Source organism: Monodelphis domestica, chromosome 6 (assembly GCF_027887165.1).
Source record: "Monodelphis domestica isolate mMonDom1 chromosome 6, mMonDom1.pri, whole genome shotgun sequence".
Lineage (NCBI taxonomy): Eukaryota > Metazoa > Chordata > Mammalia > Didelphimorphia > Didelphidae > Monodelphis > Monodelphis domestica.
In genome coordinates, this window is record NC_077232.1 from 24,392,466 (window position 1) to 24,410,906 (window position 18,441).

The window sequence follows — 18,441 nt, forward strand, 5'->3', positions numbered from 1 at the left end:
AGTTCTGTTTTTTTTTCTCTCTCCAACCCTTCATGTAAATCTTTCAAGACTTTTCTGAAATCATTCTGCTCATCATTTCTTACAGCAAAAATACTATTCTATCACCAACATGTATCAAAAATTGTTCAGCCATTTCTCAATTGTTGGACATCACTTCAATTTCCAATTCTTTGCCACCACAAAAAGAGGTGCTATAAATATGTTTTGTAAAAGGAGGTTCTTTCCCCTTTTTATGATCTCTTTGGTATACAGACCAGTAGTGATATTACAGGATAGAAGAGTATCCATCATTTTATAGCTCTTTAGGCATAGTTCCATATTACTCTAAAGAATTGTTGTATATGTTTAAAACTCCACCAACAATGCAATAGTGTCCAAATTTTGTCATATCCCCTCCAACATTTATCACTTTCCTACTGTTATATTAGCCTTGAGAGGGGAGAGGTGGTCCCTCAAAATTGTTTTAATTTTTTTATTTCACTAATTAAGAGTGATTTATAACTTTTTATATGATTTTTGAGAGTTATGATTTTTTTACCTAAAAATTGCTTGTTCATAACTTTTGACCCTTTGTCAACCAGCGGATGGGATATATTCTTATAAATTCGATATACTTCCCTATAACATTGATAAATTAGACCTTTATCATAGAAATTTGCTATAAATATTTCCCCTGAACTTCTTGTTCCCCTTCTAAACTTGGTTACATTGGCTTTATTTGTACAAAAGCTTTTTAACTTAATATAATCAAAATTATTAATTTTATACCTTATAATATTCTCTATCTCCTATTTCATCATAAATTTTCCCCTATGCAGTGAGGTGAACTATTCTTTCCCCCTAACTTACATATACCCTTTATGTCTAAATTATATACCCATTTGATCTTTTCTTGGTATAGGTTGTTAGATATTGGTCTATATCTAGTTTCTGCCATGCTGTTTTCTAGTTTTACCATCAGGTTTTGTTAAATAAAGGGTTCTCATCCCAAAAGCTCGAATTTGGGGGTTTATCAAGTTCTAGGTTACAAAGGTATGTAACCCCTACATATTGTATTTCTAATCTATTCCATTTACCTACCATTTTATTCCTTAGTCAATACCAGATACTTTGATGATTACTGTTTTAGAGTACAATTTGAAATCTGGTACTCCTAGGCCACTTCCCTTCATATTTTTTTATTTCCTAGATATGCTTGACCTTTATTCTTCCAGAAAAATTTTGTTATTTTTTTAGTTTTATGAAATAATTTTTGGTAGTTTGATTGGCGAGGCACTGAATACAAAACTTTATTTAGGTAGAATTATCATTTTTTTTATATTAGGTCAACCTATCCAGGAGCAACTGATATTCTTTCAGTTATTTAAATCTTTTATTCATGTGAAAAATCATTTAATAATTGTGTTCATATAATTTCTGGTATTTTTTGGCAAGTAGATTCCTATGTATATTATGTTGTATAGATTTTTTAATGGAATTTTTCCCTATCTCCTATTGCCAAACATTATTAGCAATATTTAAAAGTACTGATGATTTGTGTGGGTGTATTTTCTCTCCTGCAATTATGCTAATTAGTATTGTAATTGATTCTCTATGATTCTCTACATATATCATACTATCACCTGCAAAGAGAGATAGGTTAGTTTCCTCATTACCTACTTTACTTCCTTCAATTAGTTTTCTTCTCATTGTTAATGTAACATTTCTTATATAATATAAAATAATATTAGTGATAATGTCTGTCCTTGCCTCAACACCAGTCTTAAGAATAAGACTTCTAACTTATCCCCATTGCTGATGATACTTGCTGATGGTTTTAGGTAGATACTACTTATTATTTTAAGAGATAACCCATTTATTCCTGTGATTTCTATTGCTTTTAATAGGAAAGTGTGTTGTAGTTTGTCAAAGTTTTTTTTTTTCCATATATTAAGATAATAATGTGGTTTCTTTTAGTTTTGTTATTGAAATAGTCAATTAAACTATTAATTTCTCTAATGTTAAACATGTCCTTCAGTCCTGGTATAAATCCCATCTGGTCAATGTTAATGATTCTTATGAGATATTGCTGTACTCTTCTTGCTAGTATTTTGTTTAAAATGTTTCATACATATTAATTAAATAGTTGGTCTGTAATTTTTTTCTCTGTTTTTCCTCTTTCTGGATTAGGTATCATAACGTACTTGTGTCACAGAAAGAATTTGGTAAAATTCATTATTTGCCTAAATTGCCACAAATGTTTTTTATGGTTTTAGGATTAATTGTCCTTTAAATGTTTAAGTGAATCCATTTGTGAATCCATCTGGATCTGGGAAATTTTTCTATGAGAATTTTTGAAACCTTTTCAATAGAATTTTTCTGAGGTAAGATTATTTAAGCATTCTATTTTCTCTTTTGTTAATCTAGGTATTTTTTGTAAATATTTATCCATTTCCATTATATTGTTAGATTTATTGGCATATAATTGGGCAAAATAGCTTCTAGTGATTGCTTTAATTTCCTCATTATTGGAGGTGAATTTACTCTGATTTTCGATATGGGTCATTTGATTCTCTTCTTTCTTTTTTAAATCAAATTAGTCAATTCTCTACTATTTTTTTCATAAAACAACTCAATCTTATTTATTAATTCAAAGACATATTAATTTCACCTGAATATTGCTTTTACTGTATTCTATCAATTTTGGTATATGGTCTCCTCATTTTATTCTCCTTAATGAAATTATTGCTTCTATGATTTTTTTCTCTAACCCACCCATTTTGGGGAATTAGGTTAGTTAGTTTCCAATCAATTTTTGATTTGTATTTCTATGGACTCTTATTGCTTATAATTTTATTGCTATGATCTAAAAATTATGCATTTATTATTTCTGCATTTTTTGCATTTTGTCAAGTGTTTTTATGGCATGGTTAGCTTTTTACTAGATGAAATATACTTCTGAATTCTATTTCCATTAAGTTATCTACAGAGATCTATTAGTTCTAACTTGTCTTAAAGTTTCATTCACTTCCTTCACTTCTCTCTTTCTATTTTTTTTTTGGTTCAATTTATCTAGATTTGAGAAGAGGAATTTAAGGTTCCTACACCAATATTGTTTTGCTGTCTATTTCCTCCTTAAACTCATTTCAATTTGAAAATTTGGAGGCTATACCCACTTGGTGCATATTGTATAGTTTTGATGCTACTTCATTGTTCATGATATCTTTTATCAAGATATAATTTCCTTTCTTATTTCTTTTAATTAATTATTTCTTTTTTCCTTTAGCTTTGTCTGCCTCATATATGTTTCTTTTAATCAACCTATCACAGAATCCTGGTTTTTAATATACTTTGCTATCTAATCTTGTTTTATTCATGAGCTCATCACATTCATATATATATATATAGGTGTGATTACCAACTATGTATTCCCCTCAATTTTATTTTTCCCTTTTGATCCTGCTCTTTCTCTTGCCTTTCTCTATTTCACTCCTCCAAACTATTTTTCTCTTAATCACTACCCTATTTCCTTCTCCTTTCTATTAAGTCCTATCTTTCACATTCTTCATACATACTCTTTTAAAAATATATATTTATATAATTAATTTATTGACCATTGTCTTCCTTTTCTTTCTCTTTTGATCTCTAGGTCCACCCATATTCTCTTTTTAAAACCATGAAGATATAATAAAAGGTACTAAAAGGCCTTCCATATTATTGACCTATAATTTAGATAATTACCCATTTAATCTAAATTATATATTTTTAGTCTAAAATTATTTGAAATAATAATTAATAGTTTATTTTTTAATCTAATATAATTTAGCAACTTACTTAGCACTATGTCTGGTGCAAAGCCATTGATTAATAAATAATTTTGATGTTTATTTTAATTGTTAAGTATTCTTTTAAAAAATTTAATTGGAGTAATTTCATTCAATATAATTTCTCTAAATTAAACACCTTTTTCCATCTTTAGTAAGATTTATTTGTCATGTTTTTAACCATCATTTTGTCAGTAAAAGCTATTTCCTAAGGTATTATAGTAAGAACAGCTTATAAAAAACTTTCCCCACAAAACCTGTAACTATCTCCCAACAGTATTTACAGAATCCAAGGGAAAGTGATTGATTCTTAGAATCTCCATATGGCAAAGATGAAACTCAAAACTTGAGTATTCCTTCATTTTTTTGTTCATTTAACATAAATTACGAATTACTATTTCAAAATCCTATTAACTTATATCTTGACTTTCCTTTTAGATCACAAACTTATTAGTTCAACTGTCTTAAAAAATCAGTTACTAGTTAATTTTCAGTGTAATAATTTGTTTTATATTTTCTTATTTTCTTTAGATTTCAACATTTGAATTTTCAGTTTAAAGTTTAGTTTGTTCCTGTAGATTATTTATTTTTCTTGCAGAATTTCTTCTTTCTATTAAAATTAAGGAAATAGGGAATTTTTGTTTTCCCTTATTTCATTGACTTTTTATGCTTCTTCTGATGCATTTTTCATTTTTAACATGATGATATATTTAACAGGAGTAGGAAAGGAAATGGACAACTGGGTTATTTTGAAACCTCTCCTTTAGAAATCTCACCTTATTAAGTACAAGTTTCAGAGAGATTCTTCTACTTCCATTATTAACTATCCCCTTAATTCCTCTAATTTCCTTATTTCCTTCATAAATAAATAGTATGATTCACATTGTTTTCTCTCCTAAAGAATACATACATATATATATATATGTATATATATATATATTAGTTTGAGAGGAACAAGTGCTCCAAAATATCAAAATATTAACTAGAAAGAATATCTCTTTGTTATAACAATGTCTCATTTAGTGTTCCCACTGTTTCTGTGTACATTTTAATATAATAATTTTTCTAAAATGTAATCTGATGAACTAATTTAGGTAAAATGTACATACCCATGTTTAATAACTAAATTCTGATACAGTACTGTATTAACCATTTCCATCTATTGAGTAAAAGTGGTCAGTTTTGTAGACAATTTTATATCAGGTGAAAAATAGGCAGAGTAAGATTGTTATGTATTTTCCCATTTCTTCTTGATATATGTTCAGAATTAATTTTCTTTACTGAACATTATGTCAATAGCTTTGCATAGTCTATTGGAATACATAAACTCAAGTACAATACTACTTATAGGGAATAAGTTTTTGTTGTTTTATTCATACTACTTAAATAGGAAAAAGAGACAGTTCTATATTGGTTTCCTCCATGTGAGTTCCAATATTTCAGTTGATTTATATTCTTGTCAGTGTCAATACTCCCTTCATTGCTGAAAAGCACAAAACATTAATGCAATTATGACTTCTCATCTTCTGTGATTAGTTTAGAACTACTACAGATTGTCCAAAAAATTTTTTGGGCCTTTCTCCTTAGTCTTTTGACATTGTATGTAGATCAAATCATTACACATTTGATCCATTATAATTACCTCACTCTTGTTATGTGATTGGTCCCTCACTTTTTATCAATTTACTTCATCAAGTGTACTTCAGAGTAAATAAGAGGAAAATGTGGGCTTGCCTTGAAAAACTTATATGATTCCTCAGAAATTACTTTATAATATAATATTATGTACTTATATATTCAAACATGGATATAGATCTACATGCACACATATTTTGTTTTTATCAATTCATAGTTATGATTATAAATAATAAACTTAAAACATTTTTTGCAATTCATATCAAATTTTATATGTACCCATATATCCATATGTGTTAATATATACACGTGAATTATATCTGTCTGTCATATAGGAATATATTTAAATGATACACAAATTTTAAAATGCTGTGGACTATATTGTGTATACATATTTCTATCTATGTTATAACAGGGGATCCTTTAGAAAAAAAACCTAATCTAGCAAGTACTTATTAAATGTTTTAATACAAGCCAATATTTTATGAATTGTACAAAAACACATTAGTCTTAGTACTATAGGTAGTCATATCTATTGGAAAGCAAAAGTCTAATATTTTGATATTTACTTTAAGACTTACAACTGCTCTGATTATTTGAGAATTGAATCCCTTAGTTTAAGATAAATGGATTGTATAAATCATTAAAAAAAACCTCCCTTATACTGTAACCATTATATTAACATTTTTTGTTTTCCATCTTTTAAAAATGCTTTAATAGGGGGCAGCTGGGTAGCTCAGTGGATTGAGAGCCAGGCCTAGAGATGGGAAGTCCTAGGTTCACATCTGGCCTCAGACATTCCTAGCTGTGTGACCCTGGGCAAGTCACTTGACCCCCATTGCCTAGCCTTTACCACTCTTCTGCCAATACACAGTATTGATTCCAAGATGGAAAGTAGGGGTTTAAAAAATGCTTTAATATTCCTTATTGCATCATAAAAACACTGAGTCATTGTTTTATGTTTAGAACATTCTGTTTCTCTGAGAGATTCATTCTTTAGCTAGATTTATTGTTCTACACTCTTCTTTCTCTTTAAATGATTTCCTTAGCAATCTGTTAATTCCTTTAACCTTGGATTTGTAGCTTTTTATTTAATTTGTGCAAACATATTAATATAATTTTTTGGGAGCCTAGTATATTATTTTCTCTAAGGGCCTCTTTGGTATTACTCTAAAGTTGCTTTTTTATTATTTATTAAAATATTGATCTTTGTATCCAAATATTTATTTAATATATTTGGCATTTATTCCTTTATTTTTTTTTTTTGCTTCTTTAGAGAACAATTATTTTTCTTTATTTTCAAAATTATTTGGTTGTTTTTTTCTCCCCACTTTTTATATTTCAAGCACTTGACAACATGTCTGTGATTTAGTGAGGATTTTGTGAATGCTAGGGGTTCAATATGAATGGTGACTTCTTAAACATAGGTTTAGTGATTAATGCTAGTTCCTGACTTAAAAACTTTATTTCATATCCTTCTAGAATTTTTTTCATAAAACAATCATTAATCTTCTGCCACAATCTTTCCTATTTTTTTTTAATCTTCAGGGCAATCACGGTTATCCATTACTGTTATTTCTACTTCTTATCATGTAATTTATGCATCTTGTATAAAAGAACAGAGGTGAAAAACTAAATGACAGTATTGAAAAGTTTAGGATCCCTGTATCTATATGGATCTATAGAAATCGGACATTATTCATTTCATAGTCTGAAAAGAGTAAAAACTTTGAAAGAGAAGCTGAGAGAGTACAAAAATACTTCCACTTCACGAATAGGCTATGAAATGACGAAGTAGAAAGTAAAAATATTGAGTTCATCAACTCTTATCCAAGTTTGAGGAATTAAAGAGAAATAAAAACCTTTTCAAAGAGAATGTAAAGTAAATCTTCATAATTTATTGCATTTCAAATGCTGGAAGACAGAGAAAGAAAGGGAAATTTCTCTTCTAACAGTGAAAACATTGTTAAAATAGGTCAGAATTTTTCTATCAAGATGCAGATAGGAAGCATATACATATAATTATAAAGGCTCTTTAAATAGTTAAAAGTACATCAACATAATTAAAAAAATAATTGTTATTAGTAGGAAAAACCAATATTAAAAAGTAGAAAATAGTCTATCTTAACAGATTTACTCATTTCTGGTACTAACCAAACTACACAAGGAATATTTCATAGAACTAGAATATACAATTTAAAATCATAGGGTGGAACAAATGGCAAAAGATTCAAAGCAAATAAATGAAAATATGAGTAGAAAATATTTAATTAATTACTTACTATAGAGTATAGTACAAAAGATCAACATCAAAACATTTTGGTATTTGTTAAGAAACAAAGAGGTCAAAAGTATGAAAAATAAAAAAAAAACATTAAACTCACTGTTTAACAAAAATGGTAGAAGAAACAGAAAATATTCTGGAAGAAACCAAAAGTAAATCAACCACTTACATTATAAAATAAGAATAATTCCTGATGTATATAAAATTTATACACAAAATACAATATCATAAGGTAGACTAGAATGTAAAAAATACATTTTAGATTTATAGACAGGAAATAAATCATGAGTAAACAAAAATATAAGATACCCCGAAAGACAAAATGGAGAATTTTGATCTTACAAATTAAAAAAAATAAATGTTGTTTTACACAAAGTTAAATTTTTAAAGCAAAAACTATGAAATGCACACAAAATTGAAAATATTATATTAATGACAAAATGGATAAAATAATTGTTTCCCTAACAAAAAAGAGACTTGAATCATAAGAATACAATTATTAACAAATTTTACACAAATACAGATCTAAATAAATTGAACTTTTGCCTTTGGAATCTTGCCCCCAAATTATAAAATTATCTATTCCATTTGATTCAGACCTAATACTACTAAATCCACATCATGATGAAATTAAAAAAAAAAAAAGGAAAAGTGCCAGATATATTTATTGTCATCAGTTTTAGGTGTGTGTGTTCATGTGTGTGTGATGAGAAAGAACTACACATGTCTGTGCACAATATCTGGGTAATTCCTTAACAAATTAGTGTATATTAATTTCATGAAGTATTGTTATTTTGGAGAAAAGCAATAACACATTTGATTTGATTTAAATTTTTACCTTTTAAAAAGAAAAATAAATGTTAGAAATATATTTCTTTGTAACTGGATTTTTTGTAAAAAATGAAAAACCAATAATTATTATTTGCTTTGGCAAGAAGTATTGAGAGGATACTAAACAGAAACATTTATCTAATATATTGATATCTAAAAATATAAATGGAATTTTTTAAAGATTACCTATCTGATGAATTCAGGCAACTGTGTACATGGTTGATAAAGAAGCACATATATGTATGTGATAGTTTATGTACTGCTGATGATATTGTAAAATAATGTTAAGTAAGATAGACATTGCTAAACTTCAAACAGGTATATAATGTCTCATTATCTTTTTTTCAAGATTTCCAAAAAATTTAAAAGGGGGTATTATTAAAATGTTTTGTTTATAATTTTTGTTCTATTTCCATTAAAATTTATATTTGTACTCCTTTTTCCTCTTTTATACTTTTATATTGTTCTCTTACCATTTGGTGGCGTTATCTTGTACTATTTCCATTCTCTCTTACAAATATTTTCAGTTATATTTGGTGCCAAATTACTCTCATCTTCTAGATTTTTCTCTTTCTATTCTCTTAGATACAGTGACTAAGCAGTGGGGGTTATTGGAATAAAAAAAAAAACTCCTCAGTTGAAGAAACTGCACATAGCAATATATATTTCCACATAAAAACTTAAAAGACACAATTTTCTTCTAGCTGAATTTCATTACTTTAATAATTCATTTTCTTATCAGTGTGTATTTACCCCGCCCATCATAAAACCCTTTCAAAAATGGAATCTTGTGTGACTGAAAATCATATGGTCCCATAAATCCTTTTGAAGGATGTGCAAAGGTATTGTAACCATCTAAAATGTCTCTTCCTAATATATATGGAAACCAATACATCAAGATACATTCCTTTTCTAGTGGTCATTTTCTTCAAACAATATAAATTTATGTTATTTTATTAAGTAAGATGCTATTTCCTACTCTAGTCCTGCATCTGTTTTGTGAAAATTTCATTTAATGTATCATGCACATGCACAGAATACACACAAACATGCACACACATACATGAACATATGTATACTTATTCAAATAACCAAAGAGCTAAAATGGCAGTCTTCATGGTTTCAGGTTATAAGATGAGACAATGTTCAAATTGCCTTAATTTAGTCTTATTAAAGACAAAATGATCACAGGAAAAGAGCTCGGAGGAATCAATTAATATTTAATGAACAATTTGAATGTACAAGCTACATGGAAGTTGGCCCCAAAATCTTAGGGAATTCATAAAAGTGCCATTTGACAATAATAATCTCAATTTTAAAAAGCATTGTTTAAACTCTCAAACTATAAAAATTAATAGAAACTGAAAATATAAAATTTTTCCAGCACCATTAACCATGTATTTCCAGGAACACTTCATTGTTCACAGACTCAAATACTGAAGTTTAATTATTCAGGTCTAATGATGACCTTAATTTTTCATATTCCTTAATAGGGAAGTCCTTTATTCTGAGATATAAATGACTTAAGTTGATTCTTTTCAAAAAAAGGTAGAGGGAAATGGGATCATGGTATCATGATATTAAAAATACAAGGAAGTATCCTGAGCATTTAAGAATTTAAAGTTATTCATGGGGAATGGTCAGGTTTTTAGAAGCATATAGAAGAGAAAATCAGAGAATATGTTACATAATTTTTAGTCAATTGAAAAACAAAATAAATTTCACAAGTTCAGCTATTTACTAACCTTCTGATATTGGAAAGAACTTTCTCATTGCAACTAGGACATCTTTATTTCTGAGGGTATAAATAATTGGGTTAAACATTGGGGTTACAATGGTATAAAAAAGAGAGAAAAATTTGTCATTTCCTTCATAACGAGTAGATTTGGGTTGTAAATATGTAATAATGACAGACAAAAAGAATAAACCAACAACTATGATATGGGAGGAACATGTGGAGAAGGCTTTGGATCTTCCCATGGCTGAGGGCAGCTTCAGAATAGTCCCTATGATTTTGATGTAAGACCAGAGTATTAACAGAAATGGAATCAAACCAAACAAAACAACTATAGCATAAAGAGAGAATTCTTTTACAGAAGTATCACCACAGGCCACCTTCAGTACTGGGCGTATATCACAGAAAATATGATTGAGTGTTTTAGAGCCACAGAATGGTAGAGAGAAAATCTGGTATGTCAGACCCAGCTGAACTGGAATCCCAATGGTCCAAGAGCCAGAAACTAGCTGGACACACATTTTATGGTTCATGATGAGAGGATAGTTCAGAGGCTTACAAATAGCCATATAACGGTCATAAGCCATTACAGTCAGGAGGAAGCACTCAGTAGCTCCTAGCATAAGCAGAAAACCAAGTTGCACAGCACAAGCTAATAGAGAAATATTTTGTTTCTTGGTCCAGAGGTCTGTCAGCATTCTAGGAATGGTTACTGAAGTGTAACAGATTTCCAAGAAGGAAAAATTTCCAAGGAAGAAATACATGGGGGTTTGGAGAGATGGATCAACCATGGCTATTAAAATGATTAAGCCATTTCCCAAAAGGATACTCATGTAGATAACTAAAAAAATGCCAAACAGAATATGATGGAAGTGAGGAAGATCAGAGAATCCCAAGAGGATAAATTCTACTGCAAAAGAATCATTTCCTCTTACCATTTCACCCCCTGAGTATTCCATTGGTAGAAATTAGTTCAAGATGGACAAGTCATTTCCCCCTCATGAGGGCACAGGTTTCTTATCTGTAAAATGCAAAGTTTATTTTAAACGATCTCTGAATTTCCCTTCTGATTCGACGTTCTATATTTTTGTTCATTATTTCAACATTCATTTATTTAAATGTCTACTCTTAAGTTCAAGAAAAATTCATCATTGTGTACTATCATCTAATATGTGGCTTCCAGGTCTTACTGTTCATGATTTGTGCTCTAGAGTATCATATTTTTAAGTCTTCTTAAATTTCTAGAACATGGATATTGACATTTGGAGAGACATGGATATTGACATTTGGAGCCATATATTTTCTGCCATTAAATGCAGTCACATATAATTAATGCATTATGCATTCATTCAAATAGCAAAATTGTTGCCAATATAATTTTTTCTGAAGATGAGGTTTGGTTATCTTTCTACCCTCATTAGTAATGTCTAATACCTCCCTATTATTTCTAGTACCAAATATGAAATCTTCTCTGTTGCCTGTAAATTTTTTCACTCTCTGAATTTAACCTAATTTTCTAATCTGTTTAGAAATTACCTTCTTTTACAAAGTCTGTCATTTAGCTATTTTTGAATACTGATGTTACAAATATGTTTTTATATCTTTAAACTAATTTTATGGACTCTCTCCTATATTTTGAATGTTCTGCTTCTTTGCCTTCAGCTCTTAAAAGCTCTATTTTCTCTTAACTCTCATCAAAAGCTCAACCTTATTTGAGTCATTTGATTAATCTCCTCAATCCCAACCAAGTGATAGTTCCTTTAAGCCTGAGGCTATCTTACATATGTTTAATATGTTTTTTCTATACCTATATTTGAATTTTATTAATGTTTATGTATTGCATGGTGATTCTACTCCTAGATAGTAAGAACTGATTCACATTTTTAATATCTCCAGTATTTTAAACTGTACCTATTACATAGTAACTGCTTATTAAACTTGCTTTCTTGAAAGCTAATTATGCTCATGTTTTCACATGATTTCGAAGTTGAAATAATATTTGAGAAACAATTCACTGAATTATCTAAAAGACAAATTTAGTAAATTCAGATAAAGAAAGGTTAAATTAATTTAAATACTTTGATTTAACATTCAGTTTTCTTTTCTAAAGCTTTATTCAACTTCTTTGGGAATGAAATTTTGACAGTTGGTAATATCTGCTGTCTATCTATAGTGATCAAAACAGCAAAAAAAAGACTTTGTAATGATTTCAAACATTGATGCCTGAAATGCAAATCAATGAATAATACTGTCTTTCCAAATATTTTGATTCTGGTTTTTCTTGTGATAGTGTTAAACTTCTCCATTCATCAGAAATCCTCCCATCTTTCAAAACAAAGGTCATGTGCCATTTCATATCATTTATTATCTTTTGTCACACCTTGAATGTTTTTACTTTACTATCAAAATAAAATTGCTTGAAGACAAATACTGAAAAATTAATTTTTAACTTAGTAGCAGTACTACTAGTAGTAATAGTAGTAGTAACATTATTAGTAATAGGCTATCTTCATGGAAATTTTTTAAAGACACTAGGAAGAATTTCTATGTCAAAATACCTTCTTGATTATGGGGAGAGATAAGTGGTTTAGTAGATAGAAAACCAGGCCTGGAAATGAGAGGTCCTGGGTTCAGATCTGGACCCATATACTTCCTGGCTGCTGGGAAAGTCACTAGACTCCATTCATAAAGTCCTTACTCTTTTCTACCTTGGAATCAATACTTAGTTTTGATTCTAAGACAAGAGATGAGGGCATATTTTTTTTCTTCATGATTGAACAAGGTTTATAATTCTGGAATTAGCTATTCATTAGAAGTTAATATGTCATGCAATTTTAATACCTTTTGGAGATGGTAACAAATTAGGATATTTTCAAAAGCATCTGAAAATCAATTATTACATATGCTTCCCCACTGCGAGAGCTGGCTGCAAGTGGCTCAGTGAAATAATAGGCATATAAGGGAGTAAATGCTGACAGGGAATAAAGTCAATGGAGAAGACATGAGTTTAGTCACTGTGGAAAAAGACAGGCCTGAGATGATTTTTTTTGAAAGTCCTAGGAAGTCAAGGAGGCAGTAAAGTACAACAAAATATTAAACACACATTAAAAAATTTTATTTAAATTTGAGGATTAGTGTTTTAATGTCATTTGTAATATTTATTATATGTCCCTTTAAGACAGTTTAATTTCCCTGTGCCTTATTTTCTTCATTTATCAGTCAAATGACATCTAAATTTCCTTACAGCTCTAAATGGGGCATTACAGATCCTTTGAGTGACAAGAAGGCATTGTCTTTAAAAGCTAAGAACAGTGCTATTTCTTCTCAGACTCAAAATCTCCACCGCTTTAGTTGATTTCCCTATGACATAGACTTAAGACCTTTTATTTCTGACATGCCCAAGGTGTATGCAAGCTTCATTCTATCCAAATTATAGCAAATTTATCTGTCATCAAATCTCAACATTCATTACAGATATTATTTATTAAAAGATTGCTCTACCTTACCCGAAGTATAAGTTTCGGCTTCCCTACCTTTATCATGAGAGTATTGAACTTTTGTTCCCTACCAAGAATAATCATTTCCAGCACTATTTTTAAAATTTAATTAGATATAAAGCAAAATAACTCTCAGGGGGTGTTTGTGAGTACTTAAATCAATCATAAGGGCCACAATCCATCTCCAGAACTTCAAAAAGTTGATGGTTTGTGATTTTTGGACTGATATCGTTACTATAATTTATCTTTATATTATCTACATGAATATGATCGATATATTATTTATGTCTATGTCATCTCTATTTCTTGAGAACTTCAGTTATGAATGTCACATAGTAAAATCTTAATATTGCTTTTTGGCTAATTGACTAAATGAAATAATAAAACAAAATATTATGGTGAAAATTTTATTGATTCTTGTCTAAATTCATTTTTGCATTATTCATATACTGTTTGACTTAAAAACCTTGAATTATCCTTAAGGTGACTATTATCATCACAATCCTTTACAATATACGTCTTTATCATTTCAAAGACCTTTCTAAGCCATGTTCTTGTATAGTCTACTAGTGGTTACATCATAAAACTCTATTTTCCTTCAAGGAAAATTTTTTTAATTTTAATTTTAATTCAACTTTTGAACAAATATAATCCTAAAATTATTCTGAAGAATACTTACATAATTCTATGAATTTTTTTATTCACTTAATCCCTCAGTAGGAATTTAATATTTAAAAAGATTACAGAGTCTGGCTCTCACCTAGTCTTAAGTGCCTTTCAACTGAAAAGGTAAAGCCATGAAAACAAAATTGTTACCTTTATCAGATGGGATGAAATCATATTCAGCAACCTCCTTTTGATAGGTAGATACTGATATAAGTATATACATATATAAATTTTATTACATCTTTATTAATTAAATTATATTACACATAAACATATAAATATAAAATTAATAATTATATTAACATCTATCTATCTTTTAAAACAACAACAAAAAAAAGGACTAAGCTCTTTCTAAAACATCACAAACTAGAGCTCTTTAAGTAGAGCATTTCTGACCAGCTCTTCTCTGTGGGGATAGCTTCTCACCCACACTCAGGTCATTTTTCACTTTTTAATGAGAATTGATGTCTTCTAACTCAAAGTCCAAGTCACTAAAAATATATTAATGAGGCCACTTGCTATAGTGCAAATACTCTTGGGCTTTTTCTTGGAAGATCTTGGTTCCAGTCTTGGCTCTGCCACTTCCTAGCTGAGTGAACACTGGTAATTCATTTTAATTCCTCTGAAAGCTGAATTTCCACACATAAATTGGGTATAGGCACTCAACTAACATCTCAGGGCATTGTGAAAAAAGAAATTTGGAAAATGGAAAGTACTTGGGAACTGATATCGAATGATTAACTAAAAGCAATATCAGTAATTCTCTTCAATCTTTTGGAACAAAACCATAGACTACTTCCGATTAAATTCTCTCTTTGCTGTAGCAAGTCTCTGTGGAAGAAACCAGTAACTTGACTCTCTCCAAAGACATCAAGAGAGGATTTGAGTTCCTTCATACTGTAGTGATTCAAAGTTATGTGGTCAAATGACTAGACTGTAAGTCAGAGTAGTAGGCCCTGACAAATGAAACTTTTTAAGTTTTACAAAGTGCTTTCACATTATTTTTGATCCTCCCAAAAATCATATATAGAAGATACTATTACTATAACACCTACTTTACAGATGAAGAAACTGAAATATAAGTAATTGTCGACTATAACACATCCAGAAATTCTAAGGCAGGATCCTCATCTAAGTTTTTTTTTTCCAATCCAATTAAAGAACTCTGTCCAGAACACAATCTGTCTCACTTTCTGATCCTATAACCTTGAATCCTTACAAAGAGTACATGGTGGGAGGATTGGCACATTGTAACTTTCAGTGAGTAGAAAGTACTGTGATTATGTATCTCTAAAAGTGTTTACCTAGGTTAATGGTCACTTCAAAATCTTTAACTTTACCTTAAAACTATATGTTGATTTTGTTGTGAGGTGCTAGAGGTGAACCCCTGGGGTTGGGGAAGGGTAACTTTTGCAAGAATGCAAAACTCCAAACCTTAAAGTAAAAATAAAAAGAGAAATGTATTAATTTAGAACACAATGTTAAGTATGGCCAAGAGGATAGCAAGGAGTAACAACAAGATGGGGAGCTGCTCCTTGGGAGAACAGCAGGGATGGAAAAGCTGTCCCCCAAGATGATCTCAATTCTGGTGATTTTATACTCTATTCAATAGTAAAGAGGTAATTCTGTGCCATGGTGAAAGTGTGATGCCAGGGTGCTGTAAACTGGAGCAAGCGGTGGGGGAGGTTTGTCTGAAGGCATAGGGGTTAGCCCTCTTAGTATGGAGAACAGATGGAGGTCTGAGATACAGCTTGATGACATTAAGGAGGTGTGTCTCTCTCTGTCCATTTCAAGCCTAAAGGACTGTGTAGGGAGGATAATATCAGGGTCAGCTGTTTGGGGAAAGCAGACACAAGGATGTAAGGGAGCAAAGGAATTTCTCTGTTTACAGTTTGCCTGGGTTTTGAGGGTAAGATGCTCATGCCAGATTTTAATTTAAATTTGATAAATAGCAGTATAAGTAGCCCCTATTGTTCACCTTAAGGCCTTAAAGGTAATATCTAGCATTGTATATGTCATTCAAACTAAGAAGGCAAAACTTCAGAGTAAGAACTTCTTGTAATATATTTTTTATGCTAATCACATATTATCGTAAAAATTTCCTATTATACTGAAAGACAAGCTCTTCTGAAAAAGATCACCAGAGTATGTTCAAAAATAAAATGTCTGTTTAAAACCCCAAAGTAGGAAATGCATTACTGGGCTATCTGTTGGAATTTTAAAGTAAACATCCTTTCTTTAGGATCACTATTTAAGTATTTCAAATATTACTCAGTTCAAAGAATAAAAAGGCATCAGGGTAATGGGTCAAAATAGTGATGATTTCCTGTTGGGAGTTTAAGAGATGATAGTGACTGGTGACAAATTAAAGGAAAACATTCTTGTTTCTTCTTTGCTAATAGTTTCTTTTTTTTTCTTTAAATAATATTTTATTTGATCATTTCCAAGCATTATTCATTAGAGACAAAGATCATTTTCTTTTCCTCCCCCCCCCCATAGCTGACACGTGATTCCACTGGGTATCACATGTGTTCTTGATTTGAACACATTGCCATGTTGTTAGTATTTGCATTAGAGTGTTCCTTTAGAGTCTCTCCTCTGACATGTCCCCTCAAACGCAGTAGTCAGGCAGTTGCTTTTCCTTGGTGTTTCTACTCCCACAATTTTTCCTCTACTTATGGATAGTGTTTTTCTCCTAGATCCCTGCAGATTGTTCAGGGATATTACACTGCCACTAATGGAGAAGTCCATTATGTTCGATTATACCACAGTGTATCAGTCTCTGTGTACAATGTTCTCCTGCTTCTGCTCCTCTCATTCTGCATCACTTCCTGGAGGTCGTTCCAGTCTCCATGGAATTCCTCCACTTTATTATTCCTTTTTGTACAATAGTATTCCATCACCAACATATACCACAATTGGTTCAGCCATCCCCCAATTGATGGGCATCCCCTCGTTTTCCAATTTTTGGCCACCACAAAGAGCGCAGCTATGAATATTTTTGTACAAGTCTTTTTCCCCATTATCTCTTTGGGATACAAACCCAGCAGTGCCATGGCTGGATCAAAGGGTAGACATTCTTTTATCTCCCTTTGGACATAGTTCCAAGTTGCCCTCCAGAATGGTTGGATCAGTTCACAACTCTACCAGCAATTAATTAATGCCCCTACTTTGCCACATCCCCTCCAGCATTCACTGCTTTCCTCTGCTGTCATGTTAGCCAATCTCCTAGGTGTGAGGTGATACCTCAGAGTTGTTTTGATTTGCATCTCTCTGATTATAAGAGATTTAGAACTCTTCTTCATGTGCTTATTAATAGTTTTGATTTCTTTATCTGAGAACTGCCTATCCATGTCCCTTTCCCATTTATCAATTGGATAATGGTTTGATTTTTTGTACAATTGATTTAGCTCTTTATAAATTTGGGTAATTAAACCTTTGTCAGAGGTTTCTATGAAGATTTTTTTTCCAATTTGTTGTTTCCCTTCTGATTTTAGTTACATTGCTTTTGTTTGTACAAAAGCTTTTTAATTTGATGTAGTCAAAATTACTATTTTACATTTTGTGATTCTTTCTATGTCTTGCTTGGTTTTAAAGTCTTTGCCCTCCCAAAGGTCTGACATGTATATCTGTGTCTACCCAATTTACTTATGGTTTCTGTCTTTATGTTTAAGTCATTCACCCATTTTGAATTTATCTTGGTGTAGGGTGTGAGGTATTGATCAATTCCTAATCTCTCCCACACTGTCTTCTAGTTTTCCCAGAAGTTTTTATCGAATAATGGATTTTTGTCCCAAAAGCTGGGATATTTGGGTTTATCGTATATTGTTTTGCTGAGGTTGCTTGCCCCCAATCTATTCCACTGATCCTCCTTTCTGTCTCTTAGCCAGTACCAAATTGTTTTGATGACTGCTGCTTTGTAATATAGTTTGAGGTCTGGGACTACAAGGCCCCCATCATTTGTGTTTTTTTTTTTATTTCTCTGGATAT

The 18,441-nt window shown here is 30.6% G+C and overlaps 1 protein-coding gene across 1 annotated transcript; it reads right to left on the minus strand.

The window, feature by feature from the left end:
• Positions 1-3,775: 3,775 nt before the first annotated feature.
• Positions 3,776-11,226, minus strand: LOC100619387 (olfactory receptor 10AG1-like; the record flags this gene model as incomplete). The annotated part of the gene is made up of 2 exons (XM_056803774.1): positions 10,319-11,226; positions 3,776-3,791 (listed from the first exon to the last, which is right to left on the minus strand). Coding segments are annotated over exons 1-2 (924 nt in total), but the record flags the coding sequence as incomplete, so codon positions are not given.
• Between the last annotated feature and the right edge of the window lie 7,215 nt (positions 11,227-18,441).